The following is a 21,961-nucleotide window of genomic DNA, read 5'->3' as shown; positions in this document are numbered from 1 at the left end:
TATTAGTGGAGTGTACTAAATTACATTTTGTTTGAAATCTTGTTATGAAAACGACCAAGATCGAAAAATGTTTCTTTTTAAAATTCCAGTTACATTTGTGTAAGTCCTACAGGTAGCTTATTCAACTAAATAGAGTGTTAGACGTTTCAAGTCTACAGACCTCCATCATTAGAAATTATTTAGCAATTCTGTGCAGTCTGAAATGAGCAGGAAAGCCTAAGAGAGCTTATGGTCTTCGCGTAGTTATGTAGTCTAACAGTGGCTCTGATTTTTAAATCCTGTTGTTGTTATTATTATTATTATTATTGTGATATTTTAATGCATTATAATTTAATTGCTTTGATTTAATTGCTGTGTGACATGTACTAGGCTGTTAGGAATGTTACTTTGTATAAAGTTTTAAACAACTGCCTAATCCATAATTATGGTAAAAAAAAAAAAGCTTGACCTCCTGTGAGTTTCCTTTGTTTTGCTATTGAAGGTTTGACAGTGGAAGGGAACATGTGTTCCCCATGGAATTCTTCTTCCCACCCCAGCGGACCTGTCTAATCTGTGCAGATGAAGCATCTGGTTGCCACTATGGGGCCCTAACATGCGGCAGCTGCAAAGTCTTCTTCAAGAGAGCTGCTGAAGGTAGGTTGTAAGATGCCAGCTCTGTTTATACCTAATGTCTGTATGTGTGTGTATACAGTGATATCAAAGCGGTGAATCTCAGACTGGGAGTTGAATTGAACGTAATGATATGACCTCAAAGTAACAGGCTAATAGTATGTTATTAAAAACAAAAATGCATAAATAAATGAACATCACATGGCACTAATACTGGAATGAAACTTTCGGCTGCAGACGATGCAGAAAAAATGGCTTCTAAATGTATTTTGTCATTTCGTACAAAATACAGACGAAAAATTCTATAACAACAAAAACAATTTTGAACAAGAAATTTACATTCTTCTGTCAGCTTTCAGAGCCCTCTGATTACTGTTTTTACGTGTGAAATTAGAAGCCAACATTTTTTCAAACCATAAGATTTATATATATATTTTTTTTGGTTAAAGGATATGTGCAAAATCCAAAATGTCCTCACTTAATGTGAACACGTCGCTAACAAAGGAAATCTTGGCCACTGTACCTGCATGGATACTGTAACCATGTCTTTCATTTTGTAACACAGCATCAGGCCCTGCCTACTGAATGTTACGAAGCTTCAGACCACTGAAAAGAATAATAGATCACACTGCCTATACAGTAACATAGTTCCAGGGACGCATCTTAACGTAAACAACCTTTCTAGATCTGTTACTTGAACATAAGTAGTTTTTTGCAAATTTTTTATATACTAAATCCTATAAGTATATGAAATATAACACTACAGTTATACTATAATACACTTGCTGTATAAGTGCAGCAAGGTGAAATTTCTAATATCCCATAAACTTACATCCTTTCCTGCTTCTTATCACAGTCTTTTTTTGATTGAAGCTTTGAGCAACTGCTCTGTCTTCCACCTGATGCTGGACGGAGATTGCTTAGTGGGTGGTGCTAATGTTTTTTTCAATAATACTTCCTCTTGCTTTTTTTCTCTTGCTCTGATTTCCTTTTCATCTAATCTCATCTTATCTCACCTCACATTGCTACCGGTTCTCCTGGTGAGAACCACGCTTGTCTTAATTTTGGTAAAATAAAAACAACAGCAAATATTTATGTACTGGCATCATATAAAAAAACTATGTAATTAATGTCTGGGTGAATATTCTTTACACGTTACGTAGCCAATTGGATTAAATAGGATAAATGGATGATGATATTTTTAAGGTTTGGCAGCCCACACATATATCTTGTAATATTCGAGGGAGTTACCAATTAATTATTATACAAATGCCGGTCTGATTATTCTTGTATTTCTTTCCACCATAAATAAAGCATTACCTTTTTATGAGAAACAAGAAACTCAGAAGGAACATCATAATCAAATAGTTTTATACATTAACAAGAAAAAAAAAATCATAAGTTTGTCTTTTCATGCTTAGTACGTTAATTTACGAAATTTCTTATAAAGCTTACCAACATATAATAACATAGATGTCAACTTGAAGAGAAGCCACTAGACTATCGGGCTGTCATGATACAAGCCGGAATAAGAGAAGAATTCAATTAATATTTCAGCACAGATGTTTACCTGCCAGAAAATTGAGGTTCCTTTTCGTGATGTGCGACGGTATGTGTGGTATATTAAATGCCGTTGCTGTTTCTAAGAGTGTGATGATATTCCATAGTTGATAGATCATTTTCAGGTTTCCGGACGTTTCACTTTAGATAAAACTGAGATGGGGATAGTAATACACTGTGGAAAATACTTATTAGGAAAAGCAAAATTGTAGAAAATGAAGTAGAAATTAATTTTTAATGACTTACCATTGTAATATCAGTTTGCTAGTTTATATGTTGTGAATGTAAATGCGGGCAGACAATATGAACACTGATTTAGACTCATATTTGATAGAACACGCATGTTTCATTCTAAATTTTATTGAAAGCTGGATGGAGATACACTATGCATTATGGTGAATATTTTGGAAATTATTTAAGTCTTTTCATGGATTCCTGTGTCCAAACGTCATTATTATGAAGCAGTTGATATTGTGTTGTTTGTGTTGGGGCTGTGCAGTGCACAGGCCCATACCTCGAATACTGGAATACAACATTGTTCACATTCCTGTAAAAATGTAATTGCTAGTTATATGTATGTATAAAAAGGAACGAAAATTAGAAGAAAAAAAATGTTTCAGTGTGTTTCTTTTCCCTCAATGAAAGGCAGCTAAGGAGAGCCACGATAAAAAGAATTCATGATCTCAAAATGGAACATAGAAACTCAAGCCAGCTGACTATGTCACTATTTTAGCATTGATTCAAAACAAAAAGGCAGAAATGGAACCAGTTGGAGGTGGCTTTATTATTAGAATAATAACAATTTAGATCATTTAGATTAGGATTAAGCCACATGATAATCTTGATTTCCTAGGTTGAATTACATAATCCAGTTGGCACCACAATCCATTTTACTTTAACAGGATGTGCAGGGTACAAGGCAAACACCCTGGATGGAATTACAGTCCACATTAGATATGTGTTATACAAATGAGAGACATGAGCTAAATGGCCGACTTTTATTTGTAATATGGTGTTCATTGTATCATTGGCGTGAATTATACATTGCTGTGAATTTTATGTGTGTTGGTTAAAAGATCTGAGAAAAATGTTTTGTTTGGGCTTACAGGGAAGCAGAAGTACTTGTGTGCCAGCAGAAATGATTGCACTATTGATAAGCTAAGAAGGAAGAACTGCCCATCGTGCCGCCTAAAGAAGTGCTTCGAGGCCGGCATGACACTGGGAGGTAATAATGACAATTATCATTATTAAATATTTATCTAAGTGCCATAGGTGTACTGTTCAACCTGATATTTTTATATGTGTACATAACTGTACAATTAGAATTTAGTCTGGCACTGATTTTTGAAATTTAGAAATTCTGTTTGGTAATTTTAACATATTACTTAACTTAAATTCACTGTCCTTTGTTCAGCGCATATTTGATTTTGATCAAAAACAGAATATGGCCTTTTGGGGACGAAATATTTGTCCAAATGAGATGAGATCTCCGTCTTTATACCTTGATATTATACCAGATTTTAGACCACTTGAATGGGGTTAAATATCTCGCTTTGACATCGACATGTCTTTGTCGGAGTAAATGGCAGAAAAGTGCCGTCTTTATTAACTGCTAAAGATCAGTAAAGAGGTATTTTAAAAACCTACCTAGATGCTCTCACAAAGTGCTGCTTAACAAGTGTGTGTTTTACAGCCTGTTCCCTGCTGCTTATGATGGTGCTTCTGGCTCAGATTCCCTCTCCTAAGCAGATATGCAGCTTTCAGTAAGGCTTAGTTGTGGGAGCCAGTGTCATGCTTTTTCTTGTGTCACTGAAAGAAATTAATGCTGTTAAATATTCCTGTTGAAATTTATTTGGAAAATTACCCATGTTGATGAAAGACCCAGCCAAATTTTATTCAAAATATTAGCCTAGGTATCTCAGTACCTGTCTTTTATACTTCATTCATCATTTTGTTCATTACAGCCGTAATATTAGATTTCCTTCAAGTACAAATATAATTATGCATGTTTATCATACATTATATTATCATATATTAATACATTATAGATAAATTGAATACCCTGCAAACTTGACCAGGATAAGTGGTCAGGGGAAGGATGGGTATGTATTGTATATCGGATCCTATGCATATAAGGCATATGGCCAAAATGAGCCTGAAAAAATGTTCAAAAATTTGTTTCTTTTTTTTGTTACTCATGTACCTGATAGGTAATGCCTCCATAGAAGGTTAAACATCTGGATGAAATTTCACAGAAATTGGCTACTTCAAGCTAAGTAGCCCTTCTGTGTGAATGTCCCTTCCCCATCTTGGCTATTTTTGCCCTTCCATTCAATTGCAGGAGCACAATGAGCATGCGGCAGCTAATCAAGTTACCAGCCGAGCTGGCAGATAATTTGGTCATGGTCCATTTGCTTCTTCACAATCAGCACCAAGCTGTTTGTCATATTAGGCCCCGAGATCAATGTATAGTGGACGTATTTTATCCCACTGTTCCATTTTCACTCTCCTCAATTTTTTCATTCCGCTAACAGTGAAAATTGTACAGGGCTGTACAAAAATGACATGAGACACATGAATTAAAGGAGCTGAAATACTCGTAATTTGCAGGCAGCTGTCGACAGGCCCGGGGGGGAAAATGCAGCATGATGTGGTGACTGTCAATGAAAAGACACCTTAGCACCACTGCTGAAAATGACTGTGAAGTCCTCTGAATGTGTGCTGTGCTTTTTTCATCAAGGCTTTGGTCACTGGTTGAGTCAGAAGTTGTCCAGGAGTACATATGTCATGCTGGTCATTCTGTCACACACAAATTAAATATGTCACCATCTCACTTGAAATTTACAGTTTTACAGCTTCTGTTTCATTTCACTTAACCTAATAATTTAATCTATTTTCTTTTGAGATTGCTTCCCGCTGGAAAACTTGAAAGATGTTCTTTTAGAGGTATTTATCTCTGGCTTGTCTCTATTTAAAGAACTTTATGTCACATCTTTTAAAGTAATTAAAATTTAATGACACATTTCTAAACACGGCACTTGGAAATTAAGTATTCAAACAGGCAGTCAGCGGATACCAGGATACCATTAGCATTGCTTTTGAGAATGCGGAGCGTTGGAAAATATCACAAAACAGTCGCAGATGCTTTCTTCTTCTTCCTTTCATGACCTGTTACACGCAGAAAAAAGACAAATAAACTGCACATCTGACTAAGACATTGTAATCTTCTCAGATAGACGAAATCTGACAATCAGCACAATAGTTAAATGTGATGTCAGAAATTCTATAAGGGCTGTTGATTATATTATAAGGAATCATACCAGTTTCAGGGAATATCAGAAGTGATCTGTCTCTGAAACACTGCTAAAACAAACTCATTCCACCGAGTTTCACCCAGAGCAGCACGATTTGGAGAAGGACAGCAATTCCAGCCTGGTTCCTATTACCAAGTAAATTTGTTGTGCAGTCCATTATATCTGTATACGTAGAATACCATAGCTTCAGTGGTAGCTTTTTACTTATATTTACATTCCATTTCGGGTATGAGATTTCTCAAATAAGGCGAACACTATCAATTAAAAATTCTGCTCTTCTCAACTTTTCTACAGCTGCAGATTTTGGAATCATTCCAGATTTAAAGACGAAAAGTAGATATTCTTCACTGAGTCAATTTTGCAGGAAGCAAAAACCAGAAGATATTCAAAATGTCATGTATATAGTCACTGGAATACCTGACTAGAAAACTAGTATTTTATGGCTCTTTATCTGTAGAATCCATGCATAATTTTACTCCGCAGGGTTTAAATATTTTAATGTTAAATTCAGTCAGATACAATATGAACATACATTACAATGTGGGAGGTGGGTTGACTCATATTTCTCATATTTAGCCTGATTTTACAGTGATATGAATAATTTGGAATAACAAACTAATTTGACCTTCTAATGCTATTATTCCATAGTTAATTACAAGATGTTGATTATGACAAACAAATGTACATCGTACATGGATATGTAATGGAGTTATTGCAGAATGTGTTCCTCTAGTTATATATCTTAAGGTAAATGTTCAGTATTTGTAAACTCTCCAATGTACATATTTTAAGCAATATTAAAACTCTCAGCTGAGGTCATTCCCCTGCTCTTATTTATTAAGCACAGGTTGTACCCTCTGTGTAAACTAATGAGTATACATACATCACAGCAATCATGAAAAGCAATCAATAAACATTGTAGGTCATCTCCTCCTTTCTCCTTTTAGCAAGAACTGGAAAAAAGCAGTCCTCTTGGGTTTGAGGTCTTTGTGACCTCATTTAATTTCAGCTTGACATTTATTGTTTAGGAAGAATTGCAGTTTTTTGCAATGGGAAGAGTGAAAATGTCTGTTGTAAAACACATTTCTAAAAACATTGGTCGTTTGTATTGTGTTACTGATTTTACAGTATCTGATTCGCTTAGAACATGGTTAAATGGACCGAAAATGGGAGGGTCAGGGCAGTCTGACCCATTTGGCCATGTTGCGTAAAGACATGAGAGTCACATTCTTATCATTTTGCAGATAAGTCTGTTAGGACTCAAACAGTGAACGTTCTTGAGTATCAGTTGGTTTTGTTTTTTTATATATATATATATATATATATATATATATATATATATATATATATATATATGGTTTTATAGTTTTTTTGCAGTAATTTGATACATTGTATTTGATGCTTTCAGTTTTTAATTTATAGAATTTACTATTTTGCAGTAGTAGTGTGTGCATGTGTGTGTGTGTGCATAAGTTATATGAATATTTTGACTCAAACAGGAATATTTATTCTTGGTCTCCTTGTAAAAGTCCAAGTTCTCTGCCAAAAGCTGTCTTGCAACCAGGTATTGCATAATTAATTCAGGGACTGATTTGTTCTCAGAGTGAAAGCATGAAGTGGCAGTCTGGCATTAACTTATCTTTCTGCTGAAGCTGCGGAAAGCATTAGTGAACCTGCAGTCCCTCTAATGTAGTACAGATAATCTACTTGCTTGAGGGTCCTGTGACCCCCCCCCCCGGATCTTCTGAGAAGCACGAAGAAGCTTACCCCTAAGAGACGCAGTGTGCTCACTCAAACATTCCATGACACCAGTGAGATGAGATCAAGTGAAGTCATTTTAATCCTAGATTTTCCCCTCCCTCTGCAGTATTTTTTTTCCATTTCAGATGGCAAATGTATCATTTGACTACCAATAAACCCACATAATCGTGAGGTGCTGCTGTTTAAAATATTAAAAATGTAGAAATAATATAAAATCTTTTCGACTTAACCATAGTGCAAATTAAGGTAAGCCACCTCCCCTGCTATATTTTAACTAGATCTAACTAGATTTGGTGCTGTTGGAAATGACAGCATCATGATCCCTGGATAGCCCTATCATGTGGCCTGGATATCTAAGCCATATTCATCCTGCATTCACCAACTTGTACAATTTCGAGAAGTACAGGATGGGTTACCTGAAATGTGAAAGTTAAGTACAATTTCTAGCATGACTTGACGAATCACCTGGAAATGTAAATGGCAATAAATGTGTTTTTACCCAAATGCTACCCTTGTCACCATTCATCCATCCATCCATCCACTTTCTGCCACTTATCTGAGGTCGGGCAGCAGTCTAAGCAGGGATGCTCAGTCCTCCCTCGCACCGGCGACCTCCTCCAGCTCCTCCGGGGGAATACCAAGGCATTCCCAGACTAGCCAAGAGATATAATCTCTCCAGCATGTCCTAGGTCTGCCCAGGGCCCCCTCTTGGTTGGACATGCCCGAAACACCTCCTCAAGGAGCCATCCAGGAGGCATCCCAGATAGATACCCAAACTGGGTCCTTTTATTGTAGAGAAGAACCTGCTCTACTTTGACCCCCTCCCGAATATCCGAGCTCCTCCCCCTTTCTCTAAGGCTGAGCCCAGACACACTATGGTGGAAACTCATTCTTTCAGTCATTACCTAAAGCTCATGATCATAGGTGAGTGTAAGAACGTAGATTGACTTCCAAATCAAGAGTTTTGCCTTCTGGCTCAGCTCCTTCTTCACAACATAACAGTACAGCGTCCACCTTATTGCCAACTTTGCACTGTTCGGTTTGTGGATCTCACACTCCCTTCTTCCCTCACACGTGAACAAGACCCCGAGATACTTAAACTCCTCTGCCTGAGGCAACAACTCATCCCCCACCAAGAGAGGGCATTCCACCCTTTAGAGAGGACGATCCACCCTTTCCATGAATCATCCTTATGGTGGTGGATGTGTTTGCGTCCCTCTGTCGTCCTACGAGCTATGTTGTCGGGTAGGGTCTCCCAAGACAAAATGGTCCTTGGGGAGTGGCCAGAATAAGTACAGTTCACAGAGACCCCTATGATGATTGACAATAATGAATATGTTACCACGCCCATACTGAACATACTGGGGCTTCTCCATGGATCCAGGTTTGGGGTGAGAGCTCCTAGTGGCCGGGCCTCCACCTACTGTATGGAGCCCAGCTGGGTACAGATCGAAGGGATAAAATGGCTCTGTACCTTGAGCTAATGTACCGCTGAAGCCGTGTGATGTTTTCTTAACCTGGGGGCTGCCTAAATATGGGATGGATGCCAAAAAAATTTACAAAAAAAAATGAATGTTCTTATTTAGAGAATACACAAAGGATTAGCTACAATCACAAAGAATATTATTTTAAAAACAAAGTATTTGCTCTTCCAGGTAGAGAACATTTTGAATGGTTAAATGTAATCACTCTCCGTTTCAGACATACTCACACACACACACACACACAATGTATATACACTCAGCATATACTCACAGTTGAGAGCAAGGCTTGGGGTGTGAGTGCATGGTGATGTGATTTATACACTGACCATGGAGCACTCCGTGTGAAGAATTTTCCGAATTAAAATCATTGCAGTCTAAAGGAAATATTATTGCAAGCTATGCCTACCTTACACACTCTGCCCTACTTCTCCAAAAAAGTCAGATGATTGAATTCTATCACAATAAATTTTGCTGAATTCCCCACAATACATGTCTGTGCTGACATGACACGAAGACAATAGAGGGTATGCACATGACAGCACCATAGGCAGAAGTCACTGAGGTTATGCCCACTGAATGGAAAAAAGACTGAGTGGCAGTCTGAGGGGTGTTAGTGTTCAGCTTGGATGTCGTGAAAAGAATGAAGAGGATAACATTTGCCGAAGAGGGAGGCTGGCATCCAACAACAATATACAACAATCAATCAACAATCAAGATGGTGGCTAATGGCAATGCGTTCACTCTCAACTACCCTATGCTGAAAGCTCCAGTAAAGTTGTAGTTACAGTTTTGGATCTGATTAAGTGTATGTTATTAAATGCAGATTTTCATTCATATAATGTTTTTCTAAAGTGGAAATAAGACTCATCAAAAAGATCAAATACAGTAAATAGAATAAATAATGATTGATCATGTTCACAATGATAAGCCTCTGATCATCTCATCGTTCTCTTTGCTGTCACAATTTGGTTCAATTTTGGTGTGATATGTCTCAAATTTAATCAGGTCCAAATTTTCAACCTTACACCTCTGCAAATGTTAAAATAGACATGTGAAATATCAGAGTGTCTGAAACTATTTTTTTTTGCTATAATTTGCGGTACTGCTTCAGTTATCCTGAGACAGTTTTGTCTGAAAATTTGATCACTTCCAGTTTGTCACCTCTAGAGTGTGCTTGCAAAGTTTGAAAAAGATCCATAAAATAGTTTTACAGTTACTGTGTTCACAAGATCAAGGACCTTATTTTGCACCGATGGAAAGCACGATGCAAACTGGTTTTGCTAGTTTCATCCAAGCACATTCCCCATTTTCATACCAACTGTGCACGTTTTCAAAATAACAAATGATTTTGCATTTCTTTCCTGCCCGTTGGAGTGGTGTTTTTTAAATGAGATGTGACTGCATTGTCGGCGCATTGCTATTTTAAGGCAGTGAAATTACATTGCACTTTTGAGCAACAAAAACCACATCTATATATTCAGTGAAATATTATTAAACAATATTTAAGCAGAAACACACAGGTGCACGACACTCATTACAGACACACTTATGTTGTTGAAGTACACTATCCATCCATTTTCCAAACTGCTTATCCTACTGGGTCACATGGGGGTCTGGAGCCTCCACCCACATCTAACCCAGGCAGGGGGTTCGAACCCAGGTCCCAGAGGTGTGAGGCAACAGTGCTAACCACTGTGCCACCATGCTGCCCTGAAGGGTACTAAAGGTTGTTTATTTTATTTCATTTATAAACATAATGTTATAGCATATTAAGTGAAGAATCAACCGTGTCATTAAATCATTTGAGTTCATTATCCGAATTGTGTTTTTATAATAGGCTGTTTGACCAGTCGACACACATGGGTATTTAAACACACCAGGTCGAACAGCAAGCTTCTGTTTTTTTCATCTTCTGACATCATTATACCGCTTTCAGCACTGAGCGGATGATCTGGTGATGCCAAAAAATGAGGACACACTCACTGCTACCTCATCCCATGGTTTCGCCTCGAAAGGCTTAGGTGGAACAATGGTGCTACCGTAAATGATATGCTCACGCATTTTCACTTTGCAAATGAGCAGGTCCGTTTCCTCGGCCTGAAAACCGATCTGGTTTGCCAGGTAAACATGGCGTTATAATAACAGTCCACTGTAGCTAATGTGCCCTTGCCTTTTAAAGGTGAGGTGACGTGCCATTCTGATTAGTTTATTGCATGATAAGTCCAAAACACACCTCTGAATAATTAAGAGTTAGGACAACCTTTCTGCCTTGTGCTGGAGCGAAGACAGTTTTTTCCTCCGTCAAAATAGCAAAATGAATTTGGACACGCTTTACGTCTTATGTTAAATAATCAAAAAGTGTCTTATACAGCTGCCATTTCCTTCCTTTGCTGCCACACAGCGCTGTTGCTTTGTTTTTTGAGCACTTTGTCTGAAAATGAAATCTGGCATCGATCTTCTTCCATATAATGTTTTTGTGAAGCAGTTGTAAGATCCATCAAATACTTTTCAAATGATCACATTCACAGTATTAAGCAACATCTGCTTTCACCTTTCCCTTTGTTACCACTAAGAGGCGATATGTCTTGAAATTATATTTTATATATAATGCCCCTTGAACGTTTGAAAAAGATCTTTTAAAAACTGACTTAATGACTTAATGGGATCATGTGTCAAAACTGTATTATTTTTTGCTATCACTATGTGGCACTGCTTCAGATTTCGGACGAGCTGTCACAAAATTGAATCAGTTCCATTCCAGCCCCCCTACAATGGCTCTACAATGAAAAGGATATGTAAAATGGTTATTGAGCTATTGGCCAATGTGTCTTTGGCAGTGGAATCAGCAGTGTCGGTGGACTGCTGCTAAAACCATATGAATTCCCCAAAGGCTGGGGAATACTATAAATATATTCTAGCATCTATCAGCATTTCCAATTGGCTGTATGCCACAGAGTAGTGAAATGTTAAGAAAAAAACAAACATATTTTTCACTATCTACAATGCACTGGGATCAAGATTGAGACTAATCTAGCTGCCCTCTAACATTTGTTCATCTTTTTCCTTACACCTTACAAATGCGACTATGACTTCCATATGTTGAAAGAACCAACAGTGTCGAGATGCAGTTTTCATTGCTGTCTATAGTGTATGAGTGAAATCTAAATGTTTATCCTGATCTGGGTTGCAGGGCAACAAAATACACAAAACAATTACAGTAAGATGTTTGATCATTCATTTTCTTCATAATTTATTTGCATCCTCAGATACCCATGACAGTTTTAGATTAATGCTTAATGTGATGCTGCCATTACAGCACAATTTGTTACAATCAGGTTACTTAGTTGCAAAAGCTATATGCATATTCATGCACATCATAGGGTTAGGGTTAGATTTAGAAAGTCCAATGACATGAATTGTTTTTTATTTTGGAAACTATTTTGGAAAGTAGTATGCGCACATATTATCGCTAAGTTTTCATTTATCTTAATTTTTCTTTGCATCTGTTATCTTGGTTGTTTATTTACATTTTTAAACTAAAAAACAACCAATCATATGAATATGTTTTAATTTTCTGTATTTATATCTACTGTAGGGGCTACGATTCCCTTTAATAATTACTTTTACATCACTTTTACTCGTTCATTTTTTATTTTTAAATGTTCAAAGTAAAAATGATATGAAAATATGACTGTAATGGAAACAATTTTATGTATGAAAGCAGTTCCTTCACATTAATAATTACTTAGAAAGCAGTATATATAGGTACCATTTAACTTGTTAGCCTGCGGCCAGATGAATGTGGCCTATGGCATTGCATTACATGTCTATGCAGTTTTGACTGGGCTCCAATCATTTATCATTTATCATTTGCCTGTTGGCCGTTACTATTTATAGCAATGTAATGGCACGTTTAAATTCAACGAAAAATAGTGCTGGGGCTCCAGTGAAAACAAATTAACTGTAACCGAGGAGATTGCAGGAGATTGTTGCCCAGAAAATGGATAACAAGGTACACTAATTGAATTGCCTGAACCGGTCTCGTTGCATGGCTGTACTCTGACAATCAGTTAAAGGGTTATTTACAGCCAAGTGCTGTATTCTGTTTCCGTTAACAGATTATCACTGTGTAATTATTTGACACACATCCAGTTAGCCAAGGAGACCATTGTGTCAGGCAGCAAGAGATCAACAGCATAGTAAGCGGTGGGCTTCAAAATTCACGTCGGGCAAGAAAAGAAACTCTTCCCAGTCTGGAAAATAGAATTTGAATCGTCATTTCCAGGAAGAAAAATAAAACTATCCACTGTTACCAAGTGACATCCTGAAGCAGTGCCGGAGTACTTCTCTGCCTAATGTTGTCTCGTCGTTTATAATGGTCTTGATAGAAGCGGGTGAAAGCCAGAATAAAATATTTAACCTACCATCAGTACGTAAAAAATGAGAAGAATATATGCAGCACATACGTCTGTTTGTTTTACTCTCAGGAAAAACCTGGCTATTCCACTGTTAGCTAATCAGAATTCTCTTTGCATAACACCCAAAGTAAGCAACGGATCTAAATGGATTGTTTAGTTATTCCGAATATACTGCTTAGTTATTCCGAAAAAAAAAAAAAAACTAGTTTTGAAACATACCAGTGACAGAATTTTGTTTTTTGATGCTTATTTTTTTGGTTCCCATAATATCTTGCTAGCCAGAGGCAAGTGTATTGTGTGGATAGTACTCTGAGTCCCATGTGTTTTCCTGGCCTTTTAACTTAACAATTTCCAAGAAAGACACATCTAAACATCCAGGGCAGTATCCCTCTTTTTATGTCTTTAGAATTCCAGCTTTAGTATATACTGACGGTGAATCCCCTGAAGATTGGGACTGAGGGGTATGGTAGGTACAATGTATCCAATTCAGAATCAGATGCGTATTACAGTACATGTATCACTGTATGGGTGGTATTATGGAGGCTGAATAATGTATATCTGTAATTTTTTAAATCATATCGTTAATTCTTAAGGAAAATACTTGCTTAAAATTGAAAAATAAAGTGTGCGCAATTGAAGGTCTTTAAGTTCTAGAGAAAATGATGACCTTATCAAAAACCTTTGATAAGGTGTTTTTGCCAAGAACAATTAATAATGAATATTACAGCATATATGTTCCAGAAGCATTAGTTGTGAATTAAGTAACACTTCTTTCTGTTCCTTCTACAGTTTTATTTGCTTTGTTCATCCATCATGATTCATAATCAAATTCAGAATCACTTGGTTTTCTCTGTCTGCAACCTTTTTATATCTCAGATGTGGAACAGATTGTTTCACATGTCAGATATACATAAATGATCGAGTTGGTTAGGCTATAATATGTGGAAACTGGAAGGAACTGGCGTTTTACTAGATTCAAGAAAATTAATTAGACTCAGGTGATTAAGAGATAAGAGTGAAACATGCCATGCAGTTGTTGTTTTTTTGTGTAGCACAGTGATATATAGTTCACAGAAATAACAGACAGAACATGCGGTTAGCAGTGGGACTGTGATGCTATTTACTCTTTAAAGAAGAGTTATTTCTTTAAAACAATGCAAATGTTTTATGGCTTCAGCCAATTACTGCATTGCTTTTTCCAGCCTCTGTGAATTCAGTTAACACTAATATAAAACATATCAATGACATTGTGTTTAAGATAAAATAGACTTACTTCCACCTTACTATTAGTGCATCTGTTGCAGTTCTTACTTCGTCTCAGAAAATATTGGTCATAGTGGTAAAGAGATATAAATAGAATATTCAGTTAAACATAAAAAATATAAATAATAAATTACATTTTCAAACATGGACAATAAAACATACACAAAAGAATACAAATAGCCATATAATTGGTGTGGAAAGATGCTGCAAATTGTCATACAAGTTGAATGTGCAATAAATGAAGACTTTTCAGAGCTACATATTACAACAAAAACTCACAGCATTCAGGTAAAAAATATGGTTATTCATTTGACATTTCCAGGTGATCCATGCAGTCGTTCTAGCAATTGTACTCCACTTTCACATTTTCAGGTCATCCATCCAGTACTTCTTGAAATTGTACAGGTTGGTGAGTGTGGTACGAGTACAGTTTAGATAGCCAAACCAAATGACAAGGCTGTTGAGGGAATACAATGCTGTCCTTTCCAACAGCACCAAATCTAGTTTTAAATATTACTTCATACTACACAGAACTGTGCCAACTATTAACCAACTGTTGAATGGTTATCAAATACGTGTTTTATTGTGCTTAATACAGGGTTTATGATGATTTTTTTTACTGCTGTTGGGAAGAAAAGTGACACCAGTTGTAGCGAAGAAGTTTGCAGGGATATAAAATTTGGTAGCAAGATGGCTTTTTATTTATTTTTTTTGCTTTCCCCCCCCCGCGCACACCTGCTCTGTGGTTTAGTTTGATGGATAGTTTTCATACATATAGTGCTGGCTTATGTCTAGAGGATATTTTGGTCACTATTTTATACTGCCCAAGTACAGAAGGTCAGAGGTTTCTGAGGGTCCTTGGATCTGCCTTCTCTATGAAAGTACTGGTTAGTCTTCTTGACAGGCAACAATGTAAGAGGTGAATGATGGTCACATTTGAAGGATATTAGAGGATATATGTTTTTTTTCTGAAGAGGCAGAATGAGAGATGGAAAAATCCTTTTCATAAGGGTAAGTTTCTAATCATCTTATCATTCTGTTTAGTATCACTATGTGATACGTACGGATTGCACCAACATTGAAGAAGTATCAAAATTTGATCAGGTCCAGATCTTCACCCTTATAACATCTGCAGAAATGGAAAGAAGACATCAAATACTTTTACAGTTAGCAGTATCAAAAGTTTGAAACTACCTCCCTTTTTTTGCTATCATTGTGTAGTGTTGTCTCAGTTTAGGGGCAACTTCTAGTTTGTCACCTCTATAATCTGTGAAATACTTGAAGAGCTACTGTGTTCACAATACTAAGTGTCTACAACTGCCGTTTCGTTGTTTTACTGGCAGACAGCAACGGTTGCTTCATTTTTGAAGCAATTTGTCTGAAAATAAAATCATATGTAGAGCTTACTTTATATAATGTTTTTATGAAGCATTAATAAAATCCATCATATATATTTTTAGATATATTTACAAGGTCAAATCTATAATGGTTTCATCCTCCCCTTTGATGGTACTAAGCGGCATTGCTTCAAATTAAGAGCAATCTGTTCCAAAATTAAATAATTTCCAGTTCATCACCTAGTCACTGCCTCCACCAAGTTTGAAAAAGGTCCATAAAATGGTTTTTAAGTTATCTTAAAAGGCAAAGCAATTGAAGTGGTGAAGAATCAGTCCTAAATCATATGTATTCCTGGAAGTAAAATTAGATGATTATAACTGCTCATTTTTGCCACAGAATTAGTTGTTTGGACAAGTGCCAGGTCTAGCAGAATAAGACCAACCTAGATTGGTCATACTCTGCACTATTACAAAGATCTGAGCTAAACAATTTACTACCATAAAACCCATAGTATTCACGTACTTCATTCCAGCTTCAGGCTTTGGGGTCATATTTTCTTTAGGCAAGAACAGAAATAACCAAAACATTATAGTGGGCCCCCCATATCTGCGATTTCAAGTATTCCACAGTCTGGAAAAAAATGAAGAAATTAAATTCCAGAAATAAACAGTTGTAATTTTAATAAACAGTCCTAATTTTCTCATTACAGGGTATGTACGGGTGCATGATACAATATTGTTTGTTGTCAAATGAGTCACATAAGCCTTGTTCCTTTGTCCTTTCAGAGGTATAAAAATATGATTTTCTCACGAACGTTTTGCCCAGGGGCCCACACAACCCATAATCCATCCCTGCCCAGGGATACAGAGAGACTACTGTACATTTAACTCAATTGAGAATTTATTTGAGAACTCGATACAGGAAACTGTGCATTTGATTTACTATTTCATGGATATGTTAAACTAAATTGTGTGTATGATTTAATATATCGTTGCATGTAACTAGAATGCGTAATAGGTGAAAACGTACAGTTTCAGTGTTACATGTCACAACAATTCAGATAAAAATCAGCTTGCTTTCATAATCCCAACTGATCCATCCAATACTTTAGAAACTGCCCAAGTTGGTAAGTGTGCAAAGAGTATGAATTACTTGGGCAGAATAGGCGTCGGAGCTATCCTGGGAATACAATGCTGCTGTTATGACAACCTCCCTTTCTAGTTATATATCAGTTTTTACATTTTATTTACCTTGTAACTAAAAGCTGTTCGTAATTAATAATATTTATCAGATAAGTAAAAATGTATTGCCTTCCGCTCAGCTCCATGACCTAGTCTGTTCTATTGCTGTTCTGTTGTTTCTTTATATTCTGTTATTTATTTCACTGTTTCTTTATTCAAAGCTCGCAAGTTGAAGAAGATTGGACAACTGAAATCCCTAGAAGATTCACCGATGCAGAGCCCAATGGATGCCATTCAGTGTTTCTCTCCCAAGTGCAGTCTGAACTTCCCCACTCAGGTGGCGTTCCTTAACGTCCTTGAGGCCATTGAGCCTGTGGTGGTCAATTCTGGACATGACCATGCACAGCCGGATTCTGCTGCCTCTCTCTTGACCAGTCTGAATGAACTGGGGGAGCGACAGTTAGTCAAAGTTGTGAAATGGGCCAAGGGACTACCAGGTAAGGCACATGGAGATGTTTACGTCAGGGACATAAAACTGGGTTTTATACATGCAGGTTCCTGTTCAAACATTTGAGATTACTTTCAAAATTGTATCTTATTTTATAGATTCTTATCTTTTTCCAGCCAGCATATGGTGGGCTTTAACTCTTTATGATTTTGTATGGTACGGCGTATAATCCACAGAAATGCCAAACGGATTATACATTTACATAATGTAATTCAATATGTTCGATAATGTGTGTTTATAGTAATCTGGTTTAAAACTGTTTAGGAAGTGACAAAGAAGCTTAGAATCACACTGTACAATTATTATCCATGTACAATTATCTACAATTTGTATGTATATTAGTAATTGTGGCTGCTCAATAAGGTATTCTTTAAATAGCCCAGAAAGAAAGATTTTAAGCTTGAATTAAACTGACTTTGCTTGCATTGCCCAGCTAGTCCCATATTCCCAGTTACGGTAGTTGGGTCTGCCAAAAATAATCATCTGCTTTTGATTTAATGAGGACAGAGAATGTACACCTAAATGGATCTCTTATTAGATTTGCTACATTAATATTTATAGTATTCTATTGTTTTCTTGTACACTGTGGATTCTGTATTACGTTATTTTATAATCTTCCACAGGATTTAGGAATTTGCACGTAGATGACCAAATGACCATCATCCAGCACACTTGGATGGGAGTTATGGTGTTTGCCTTGGGATGGAGGTCCTACAAGAACTTGAATGCCAGGATGCTTTATTTTGCCCCTGACCTTGTATTCAATGAGTAAGTGCATCTGTGAGCCATCCAAACTTCCAAAGCAAGTTAAAATATGCCTAGGAGACGATTTCCTTCAAACTCTTCTGAATTTATTTCAAGAAAATATCAGATAAATTAGAATTTAATAATAAATATGTTTATTGTGGCTGTATTAAACTCTAGACCAAGTATTATCTTTTAATATTTAATATATAATAACGTATGTACATCTGCCCCTTAGTGTGTTTAGCGTAATCAGATACAAAAGCACACAAAATATCTGTTACCACACATTCCAAATCTTGCGATATTCCCCCTTTTAACACAGTTACAAATAAATTTTCAGTTACCACGTAGTGATTACATTTTAATAGAAAAAATGAAAGTTTTGAAAGTTAGCTACTCCTAAATGAAAACGGTAATGCTTTACGTTAACTGCGCCTTCATAATGCTTTTATATTGCATTCATAAAACGTTCAGTACACCTTCATGTGTTCATTAAATATTTATTAAACATTCATAAACATCATGTATGTACACCTGAACATCCTGACATCCCTTAATAGGTGTAATATATATTGATAACAAACATTATATAATAAAAACAAACATTAAAATTGTCATATAATATCATGTAATATTTGTTATTAATGTATATTATAGCTGTTAAGGGATGTTAGGATGTTACGGTGTACCCGCATGCTGCTTATGAATGTTCTATGAATGCATTATGAAGGTGTTATAAAACTGTAGGAGCATTCTGTACATACTGATGCATAATCGATACTGAGGTAGTTGTGAAGACCATAGGGGAAATTCTTAGTGTGATAATGGAAACTGTGATCCTCCAGCCACCGCATGCACATCTCAAGCATGTATGAGCACTGCATCCGGATGAGACACCTGTCCCAGGAGTTTGTCCTGCTCCAAGTCACACAGGAAGAGTTTCTTTGCATGAAAGCACTGCTGCTCTTCAGCATCAGTGAGTACGATCATTTATCTAAAAAACAAGTTACTTTAGAACGGATCAGAAAAATATTACGTTTGCCGAAATTAAAAAATAAACAGATATTTAATACGATTTTAAGATTAATTGAATATTCAGTAGTTTGCCAGTTATATGAAAATATATACTTTTGTACATACATATTGTATGACTTCAATATTATTATTATTTGTTGATTATTCTTTATGCATTTATTTTCATGTTTATTTAACAGCTGAATTTCAGTTAGCTGCCGTCAAAAGGAAAAGAAAATTCCATTGAATTTTGATCCATTTGATCCGTTGATCCATTTTCAGAGAATGGACAGAGTTAGGTTTACTGAATCATGCCTGTTAAATGGATAATTCATTTTACAACAACATTATTATGATCTGAATGATTATTATTATTTATTTTATAGTTCCAGTTGAAGGTCTCAAAAGTCAGAAGTATTTCGATGAACTGAGGACAGCCTACATCAATGAACTTAATCGCCTCATTAACTACAGGAGAGACACAAACTGCTCTCAAAGATTCATCCAGCTCACTCAACTCATGGATTCCCTCCAACCGGTCAGAGCCCAAACATTTCTTATTAAAGTAATAGAACACATATTCCGTAATGTTACAGAGTATTTTGGTGGGACAACAGGCAATAAAGAACTCGTACTGTATCTCACAGTATATGAAAATAACAGTAGGCCAAGACCAGTTATGTATCTGCATTGTGTATAAAAAGTACATGGACTAATGTTAAATTAATCTAGTATAGTGTCTTCTAATGAACCTAGATTTTTTTTTTCTTCTTGAAAATTAAAGTTTATATGGTGGACAATGGTAATGTTTGCACATATTTACCCTCCAACCTTTTCTCTCCACTTACAGATTGTCAGAAAGCTTCAGCAGTTTACATTTGACCTTTTTGTCCAAGCCCAGTCCCTTCCTACAAAGGTCACCTTTCCAGAGATGATATCGGAGATCATTTCTGTGCAGGTGCCAAAAATCCTTGCTGGCAGGTCTAAGCCAATCCTGTTTCACAAGTTGCAGGATTCTTGAGAACTTATCAAGACAGCAGCTTACTGCCTATTAGCTTTGGATAACTTGAAAAAGGTTTTCTTTTGTATTTTTCTGGTTTTTAAATTCAATGACTTGGTGTACCATTAAGATTCAACAAAAATACATTAGCAGCTATAACTGAGGTGTACTTTAGAAGGTACCATTTGATTTAGAGCTTGTCCAAACATAATCTCAATGCATGTTTAAAATTGCTATGCTCTGCAATTCACCTGAGGAAACTGAAATGAAAAAGTACAATTGTTGAACTAACTCTATGAAACTGTCAGTCACAGGTATACACATCTATGCATTTCTTTATGTCTGATGGTTTTTCTGTAATAACAATTGCTTCACTAAACTTAGTCACATCCAAGACAGTATAGTGCCATCTGAACTGCTTTGCCTGAATACATTTTCTGACAACATACACAAATATGTATTAAAGCATATCAATACTGTATATATTTAAACATGTACAAAGTGGTTGGGGGAATGATAACTGGTTCTAAACTTTCTGCTACATTTGTGGTACAGATTCAGTACTTTTTTCCTTTTCAAAAATCTTGAATTACTTGAATTAGAATCATATAGATTTTAGTGGCAAGTAAAATATGTCTTCTTAAAATCTACTTGCAGTGTACCATTAGGTTTACGTGCATCCAAAGATCATTCTATATAAAGATCATGTGAGTTGACTGTCACAATGACAAAAAAAATTACACATATTAATGTAGCCAGACTCTTAAGAACAATAGTTGTAATGTCTCCCAATTCAGTTTCAATATAACACAACAAACTTTTGAACAACTGCATGCACCTATATCACAGTGTGTTCCTGTGTTTTAGCATGCTTTCATGGATATAGTTTAAGTAATTAAACAAGCAGGTATGCTGCTTTGACTTTAAAAATATCTTTTTTTTTTCTTTTTTTTAAACATCGAGAAATTGAGATTGTCTGTATAGGTATGCAGGCATTTAATGATATGCCGTAGTACTCTTACATGGTGTTACTGTTATTCCAAAAGGTCATACTTTGGAAAAACTAGGTATTTTTATAGTAACAGTTATAATACACTGTCTAAAACTTTCGATATCCGGCTGTGTCTTTTGGATTTTAAATGAATCTGCATGTACGACAATAAGTTTAATAATTCAGATTCTTGTAAAGTACAGATGTGATAACTAATAACTGTTATTGTTGTCATCTTGCAGCATCTTAATAAACAAGCCTCCTGTCATCTGAATTTGACAGTAATATTTCTATATAAGCTTATTTTCAGCATCAGTTTTGTAAAAGGAACTTTGATAATCAAATACAGACGCTCCTCTACTTACAAACTTTCAACTTACGAACTTTCAGACATACAAACAAAGACGACCGTAAGTCCAAATTGTGTTCATTTGGGCTTCTGTTTCCTGCCGCAACATCAAGTTTTTTTTCCGTGCTCCAATTCCTGGTAGTACAGTACGACTTCTGGCCGCTACTCCCGCCGTGCAGCAGCGTAGCGTGCGTACTCACAGCATCCTAGTTCTTTGTACTTGCGTATACCCTTAAAATGATGTTGAACGGCCGTTCGGAACGTATCTCGTTCGCAAGTAAAGTAGCGTCTGTACATCCAATATTCACATTGTAGGTTGAAATCTCTTTTAGGTATGTGTGCTGCCATTGTGCAAAATTTAATGGTGTACAATGCAACTGACGGAAACGTAGGATAACAGAAAGTTACAGACATTTTTTTCCTA

At 36.2% G+C, this 21,961-nt stretch overlaps 1 protein-coding gene and 1 long non-coding RNA gene across 2 annotated transcripts in view; one reads left to right on the top strand and one right to left on the bottom strand.

Moving 5' to 3' along the window:
- LOC125713472 (androgen receptor-like) overlaps positions 1-21,462 on the top strand; it is a 40,839-nt gene extending 19,377 nt beyond the window's left edge. The window contains exons 2-8 of the mRNA XM_048984640.1: positions 482-633; positions 3,278-3,394; positions 17,150-17,425; positions 18,060-18,204; positions 19,029-19,159; positions 19,584-19,735; positions 20,048-21,462. Of these exons, the coding sequence (XP_048840597.1) occupies positions 482-633; positions 3,278-3,394; positions 17,150-17,425; positions 18,060-18,204; positions 19,029-19,159; positions 19,584-19,735; positions 20,048-20,218 (1,144 nt within the window). The 3' untranslated portion in view covers positions 20,219-21,462. The remainder of the gene's footprint in view (positions 1-481; positions 634-3,277; positions 3,395-17,149; positions 17,426-18,059; positions 18,205-19,028; positions 19,160-19,583; positions 19,736-20,047) is intronic.
- Positions 15,092-16,379, bottom strand: LOC125713475 (uncharacterized). The gene is made up of 2 exons (XR_007383602.1): positions 16,270-16,379; positions 15,092-15,538 (listed from the first exon to the last, which is right to left on the bottom strand). It is a non-coding gene; the product is annotated as an uncharacterized LOC125713475 (long non-coding RNA).
- Positions 21,463-21,961: the final 499 nt, after the last annotated feature.

This window comes from Brienomyrus brachyistius, chromosome 18 (assembly GCF_023856365.1).
Source record: "Brienomyrus brachyistius isolate T26 chromosome 18, BBRACH_0.4, whole genome shotgun sequence".
In the NCBI taxonomy this organism is placed as follows: Eukaryota; Metazoa; Chordata; class Actinopteri; order Osteoglossiformes; family Mormyridae; genus Brienomyrus; species Brienomyrus brachyistius.
The sequence above is the reverse complement of the archived record's forward strand: the minus strand, read 5'-3'. Positions and strand labels throughout refer to the sequence as shown.